Below are 7,404 nucleotides of genomic sequence, written 5' to 3'. Positions count from 1 at the left end.
TTGCCACACCTCAGTCACTTCAGCTGCATATCATTATTATTAAATATTTAATAAAGTTTATAAATTCTCTTGAAAAGAGCATTCTCAGGCCTATCATCAAATCATATGCTGTGATGGACTATATAAGGAAATTGATTTAGTTCATTTGTATGGCATTGGAAAAAAACTTGCTGTCCCAAACTTGTTTGATCGATTCATGCTCCCTATGAAACGCATGGTGAAATGCATAATGCTCTATATCTGGTTCCATTTTGGTGATTGCGGTAAATTCTACATGTAGATTCACTAACTTCAATGTAGGTGCTGGCTGTATTTGTTGCTTCATATTTCAGTATGAGCTTGAGCTTTCCCTTGAATATTTCAGAAACACTCTTTTGTTGCATGTCACCCCAAGCACTGCTGCAGTAGCTCTGAAGGAAGGTGACCACAAAGTCCACGTCAATGTAAGAATTATAAAAATGCACCATCAGGGTCGATCCCGGCTGCAGAAGACCGGGATCACAACTATGCCTTCTAGAACTGGGTCAGCAACTATGTAAGATGTTTTTAAAGGTCCAGGCATAATTCTTGCTGCCAAAACGTGATATCAAAGGGAGTTCTTGGATTGAAAACACCTCCTCTCTTCTTACTCCGGGCAACTCTGCAAAAACATTCTTTACAATGAATTCAATTCTCTTCAGCCTCCTTTCCTCCTTATCCAACCAGAGATGCACTGTGTTTCGCACTCTTGCCATAATGCCAACCAAGAAAAACATCTGGAGCACTGAAATATGGACAAACAGGTGAGACCACAGGATCAAACCACAATAATCACCAGGAGTATATGATACTAGGAGTACAGAATTACAGGACTATAGGATACAAGAACACAGTGAGGAGCTGAAGCATACATCCGACTTACTGTAATTCACTTAATGACATGTTCCAGAATGAAGCAATAAGTAAATTTAAATAGTCTAAACTCCATGGGCCTGATTCATCAAGGCACGTATTCTGAGCGCAACCCCATACAGTATTATATGCACGTGAACAGGTTTTGCACACTCACAAATTTATCAAGGCACGAATCTTAAGATACCTGCACTGTTGAATTTGGGTGTAGGTCTGCTGTGCTTTACTACACAAGATGCTGCAGGGACTTAAGTAACTATGAGTGCCCGCAGAGCCGGCGGATCTGGCAACATTGGTTCCGCCTGACCCTCTGGCTCTAATACAGTGTAAAAAAAGAAATAAAGAAAGAAAAAATGTTCTCTGTTTTGAACAGGGCCCTCTCCACCAGTGTAGTGGCAGGGTTTTACCTCCTTATATCTGCTCTGCCCCTGTAATGTAAAATAGTATAAGAGCAGGTTTATTAGGCAGTAAGAAGAAAATGTGCAAAAATTATCTTCCATTATTATTTTTCTGGAGGATCAATAACAGTGACACAGCAAACATAATGATGGCAAAGTGTAGTTAAAATAAGTTTCATTTCATCTTATGAGTTATTCTAGATTCACTTTCATTTTCTCCTGAAGTCTGTGTGCAGATAGAAATAGACACATTGTTAGTTGACATAATAGGTGTGACTTAGTTCCATGTGAAAATGCGACTTTGACATAAAAATGCCTGTGAACAGGTACATTACTTGTGGATCTTGAGCTGCACATATTTTAAGACATATTCTAGTTGCAGTTGCAGATCCAAAATGAGCAGGTTGATACACGTATCACACACACATGATATATATATATATATATATATATATATATATATATATATATATATATAATGTGCAACTTGATCCTAATGGAACTATGATTAGATTGAATGAACTTATTGGGTGGCACAGTGGTTATCGTTGCATCACAGCATTGGGATCATGGGTTTGATCCTGACAAGGGCTCTATCTGTGTGAAATTTGTATGTTTTCCCTGTGTTTCGATTGGGATTCCTGCCACACTCCAAAGAGGGTCAATACTTTACATACTCAGCCAATCAGAGGGATTTTTTTCATGCTCTAGCCAATTAGACACTAGCCACTCATTTATTCCCATCCACAGGGAGCAGATTGCGTGCAATATGTGTTTTCTTTCCAGATGGACTACTTTATGAAGAAAATACACTGTGGATTTTGGAGAGTAATAGAAGGTTAACTAGAGATTTGGGTGGTATTCTTATTTTAATAAAAAAATGTTTTTTTCAACTTTGCCTCTCAGAGCACAGGCATATTGTCTATTCTCAACTCTGATCTCTGAAGTGTTTTGCAATTCTGCACCTGTTTCTCCAAACATGCAAACCCAGACTTGAACTGACTGTCGTTTGCTAAATATTCATGACTCCGGGGGCTCTCTACTTAGTTTTGCTTTGTAGAACCAAAGCAGAATATAATTGTATTGTTGGCTACCAGATAAATATGTAATACAGCTCAAATAAATAAACTACAGTCTGAGAGAGAAATTTATGAAGCCTGGTCCAATACTGTTACCCCCACTCATGTCATTGAAGTGTCACAAAAGGGGATTTAAGAGCCATGCTTTTACTTATACAAGACAACATATGGATCTGTCCATTGCTATGGAGCCCATTACCAGGACCTGACTAAGGGTTCAGGCCTCCAGGCTAATACGCTCGTACCGGCTCCTCGCCTTCCTCGCCTGGCTAATAGGCATTAGGTAAAAACAAACTCGTCCTCAATTTAAAATCTGGCTTCCTTCAACCTATCCCCCCCCCCCCAACACCAGTATATATGTTTCTGTGTTTTCGAATCTCAGCTTCATTTGGGTTTTTAAAAGGGTCACACCAATCTTTCTCACGCATTTCGTTCACTTCAGAACTGTATAGCAGAACAGAGACACACAAATGAGCGCTATTGAGGTGAAGATGTGAAGGTGGAGGGGGCTGTCACATGTGCACATGTATCCTTGTTTCTCCTAATCGCTTATCCTCAAGACCCCTTCCAAAGATGACTCATTGTCTTCAGCCTTTACCATGGGAGTACGACAAGATTAAAACCTTACTACATTTTTATTTAATGTTTTCTTTTTACTTTGGAGAAAACCTATTCTCTTATATTTTAAAAACAATTTCAGTTTATACCTCTCCCTGTCACAATTTTGCACTCCCCCAAATGTTGCTCCTCACCAAAAGCCTTGCCCTAGGCTGCAGCGTAGTCAGCCTATTGGATGGTCAGGCCCTGCCCATTACCAAATATGTAAATGGGATCGGTGGACCTGGCTGGTGAAGATGGGACATCAAGCTATGTCAGATCCACAATAACAAGATATTTGTTTTACAGGACAAGATAGGAGATGAAAGAGTGGAGATTGCTCATTACCCAAAGTCCCAGTGCGCATCATTATTTTAACATCAGTTAAACCGCTATGGATTTGCAGTGACAGCGCATCACCAGTTTGCTCCAGAAGAGCTCATCATACTTGATGATTATTATTCAAACCGTCTATTAGTAGACATTCGAGTGGCTTAATCTCAGGATAGGCTGCTTTGGATTGAGACCATGCAGGAGGCGGCCCCTTAGTGCCGGAGCGCACGTACAAGTCACAGGCATCCGTATATTGGATGTAACAGCCGGCCAGGAAGGAATTATATACCTGATACAGACTTTTTTGATCAATCATTTATTACTTCTGCCAATTTTGGCTAATATATTAACCCGACAGGTGAGCGCTGTTGAAAGTCTGTTATAATATCGACAGTGTGATTCTATTTACTGCCTGTCATATCAAGATCTAAATGGAGAGTGACATAGTGTCCGGATCTATGCACATTTTTATTTGTGCGCAACATATATGGTTTTATTAGACTGATATTTATCCATTTATTTACTGAGCAGCACCTTTGAAGTATATCTAAGTTCGGAGGATCAATATAATATAACTAACCTTACCTAAAACTCCATACCTGTCAGTGTATATAAAATATATATTATGGGCCCACATATGAATATCAAATCAGTGGTATTGGAGGAAGAAGATTGCTAGTTAATTATTGGAAATACTGGAATTGTTTTGTACCCGGAGTTATTCTATCATCTTACAGCTTGTTCTGTATCCATTGATTTTATTATTTGGAATTTTTTTTATATATTAATTTTTTAGTATATTTATGTATTTATTATATTATATTATGTTTTTATATGTATTATTGATTAAACAATATATTTGATTATATAGTGACCAGGAGCTGATTTCATATTTTGTTTTGTACATTAGTGGGCACTGCTGCAAAAGTTCGGTGTTTTTTCTGTATATATTTGTTTAAAACGGTGGCAAACTCTTGTTGCAGCTGCTATATTAGAGTCTCTGGGCTATATTTACTAAGCTGCGGGTTTGAAAAAGTGGGGATGTTGCCTATAGCAACCAATCAGATTCTAGCTTTCATTTATTTAGTACCTTCTACAAAATGACAGCTATAATCTGATTGGTTGCTATAGGCAACATCCCCACTTTTTCAAACCCGCAGTTTAGTAAATCTAGCCCTCTGTGTTAGATTGCTTTTGAGAGAGCGCCATTATTAAAGGTGAAGTGTATGTTTTTAATCCCACTGGGCATCATAGTGTAAGTAATAGAGAATGTATTTGATAATGCAACATTTACACATTTCATACATAAAAGTTGGCACAATTGCGCAAATACACCTATCCTACATTTTATGCAGCAGAACAACAGAAACACATTAGATGAGAGAAGATGCTATTTTGCCCTGTAAGGTGGAGACTGTAAATCAGCTGCTGTAGTTTCAGTATGTGAGTCAGAGCTGCATTTTATCAGTGTGTAGTTAGACAGCCAGGGCACCACATACCATTTCTCAGACATCACAGCTGTGATTCTAGCACTATGTACTGCTGGGGAAACAACAGATTTGGGCACCTGGGTCTTGCTGACAAAGAACAGGAAGATGTTCACTTTAAGGAGAATGACTACTTTCATGGAAAGCCAGGTGTTCAGAAGGTGACTTGTGGAGGAGAACACTCACTTTTTCTCCTTGATGATGGCAATGTTTTGTCTTGTGGCCAAAACCTTTGCGGGCAACTGGGCAGAAAGTCGGATATCAGCAGCTTGGGTAAGGAGAGATATTACTGTTGTTTTCTAAAACATCCTTTCATAAAATATTAATTCATTATTCTCTACTTTTCCAGCAACAAATAAGAATGTTAATCTATTAGCCAGATGATATTTCATATGTACAAGCTTTACAGTTATACCAATAAAATGTATATAATATTTTTTTGTATATGTCTACATATGTGTGTTTCTGTACCAAGCATGACAATTAATATGTGCTCACCCCTGTAAACTAAAATAGTAAAAGAATAGGTTTATTGAGCAGTAAGAAAAACATGAGCAAGAATGGTTTTCCAATATTGTTTTTATGAAGAACTGATAGTAGTGACTAGGCAGAGGTAATGATATATATGATATTCCAGATACAGTGACTATGGATGAAAGTTTCGTTTCCTCATATCAGTGATTCTAGATTCAGTTTCATTTTCTCCTGCAGTCTGGCTGCAGATAGTGGTAGCTCATACAGAATGCTTTCATTAAATGGTTGTTTTGTGCAAATATTCCCAGCCACACTTTATACAGTACACTTATTTTTGCTTTTCAGAGCCAAATCATAATTTAGTTGCATTGTTAGTGACCAGTTCTGAATACAGCTGAAATAGTTCTTACTACAGTCTGAGAGTATAATTTATGAAACAAACTCATAGGACATAAGCCCCAAATAATAAAAAGGAGATGTCACAAACAACAACAGATATATGGGGATTTGTCCAGCAATATGGAGGCTGTTACAGAATGAGTAAATCTGATAAGTGGACCTGGGTGGGGGTTCGTGCTCTTATGTAATAAGATGTGCATCAAGTTATAGGAAACCCACAAAAACGTGTTTTTATTTTATTGAACAAGTTTACTGTACTAACGGTAATGACGGGCGCCCCACAATCTGCCACATAGTGATAGAAGGACAAACTTATTTTCCTTTAGGTTTAAAGGACAGCGAGAAAGGTCAAGCTAAATCATACTTGCCTACTCTCCCGAATTTCGGGGAGTCCTCCCGGACTCCCAGAAGAGTAGGCAAATCTCCCGGATTTGCAGAAATTCATGGCATTGAATGGTATGGACGGGTAATTAATCGAGTAATTAAGCCCCGCCCCGTCCCCGCTATTGAATGCCGTGAATTTCTGTATTTTATAGTGGGGCGGAGCTATGGTGGCGCGATTACGTCACCACACCCCCTCCTACCCCGTCACATAACTTCTCTCCCTTATCTCCCAGGTGAGAAGTTTTGAAAGTTGGCATGTATGAGCTAAATAAAGTAAAGTGAGATTTACGATGCCACCACTTATAACAATGTTGCTGTATGTTGTTTCTTTATCCCAAGCTAGCCAATGTTTATTAGAAACTTCTTTACCATATTAGGAACCTGTAAATAAGAGTATAGATTATCACACTGTGTATCAGATGCTGTTAAAATGTACAAAAGCTTGTACTTGTATGCAAAAGGGGACACTTCTCTCTGCTTGAGAAATGTCCAGATCTGATGGAACCCCACACATGAATGGTCTCAGGATGCTTTGTAACGCCTGCGGGGGAACAGGACAGACGCACACAGATACCTTGCCTTCCGAACGATGACCACCTTCCGTCCGCTTCGGATTCACCCCAGCCGCTCTCCGCCTCGGCGTCCTGCTCTCTTCCTTTCCGTCAGATCACTCCCCCTTCTCTACGGGGGAGAAACAGAAATTAGAAACTGTGATTACCAGAAAGGGACTGTCCAAGGCTACGGCAAGGAGAAGAGACCTTCACTCAACCCCGTTTGCCAACACCTCGCTTTGCTTTTGCCAAGGGCGCGGGACTACGAGTATTTGGGACCAGGAACAGTCCCGCCCAAATACTCCACTCACCTCTCGGGCCTAACCGTAAGAAAGAATTGAGGGCGATACTCACCCGGGGCACTCCAACTTCCGGTCCCTGCTCTCCTGCTCCTCTCCGTCACCTATGGAAGACAGAACACAACACCTTCTTCTACTCTACAGGTGAGGCTAAATGTACCACCCACACAACTGGTACTAGCTAACAACAGGCGCCCTGACCCTAAAACAAACAACTAATGGTCGGATACGGGACTTCGCTAAGTACTGGGTGTAGTGCACTCCCTAGACCTCCTCTCTCTACCTGTGGGGAACACCAGCCGGTGTTCACCTTCGACCATGTCCCTCACCCAGGTTGTACCGAGAAGACTATCTTTTCACTATGGGGTCACTCACAGAATCCCAAGGACCAGTTGCCCCCTGCACGACTGGGGCTCACTGTAGCAACGCGTCACCAGGGTGGCGGCATCTGCTCTGAACCTCCAGTGGCCACTACCTGAACTCGAGACGGCCATGTTCACCCAAGTGGAACA

At 40.4% G+C, this 7,404-nt stretch overlaps 1 protein-coding gene across 2 annotated transcripts in view; it reads left to right on the top strand.

Moving 5' to 3' along the window:
• Positions 1 to 4,749: 4,749 nt before the first annotated feature.
• Positions 4,750 to 7,404, top strand: part of LOC142143748 (putative E3 ubiquitin-protein ligase HERC6) — a 64,350-nt gene continuing 61,695 nt past the window's right edge. For both annotated transcript variants that reach the window (XM_075201880.1, XM_075201871.1), the window contains exon 1: positions 4,750 to 5,058. In XM_075201880.1, coding sequence (XP_075057981.1) covers positions 4,833 to 5,058 — 226 coding nt within the window. In that variant the 5' untranslated portion in view covers positions 4,750 to 4,832. The remainder of the gene's footprint in view (positions 5,059 to 7,404) is intronic.

Source organism: Mixophyes fleayi, chromosome 1 (genome assembly GCF_038048845.1).
Source record: "Mixophyes fleayi isolate aMixFle1 chromosome 1, aMixFle1.hap1, whole genome shotgun sequence".
NCBI lineage: Eukaryota > Metazoa > Chordata > Amphibia > Anura > Limnodynastidae > Mixophyes > Mixophyes fleayi.
The sequence above is the reverse complement of the archived record's forward strand: the minus strand, read 5'-3'. Positions and strand labels throughout refer to the sequence as shown.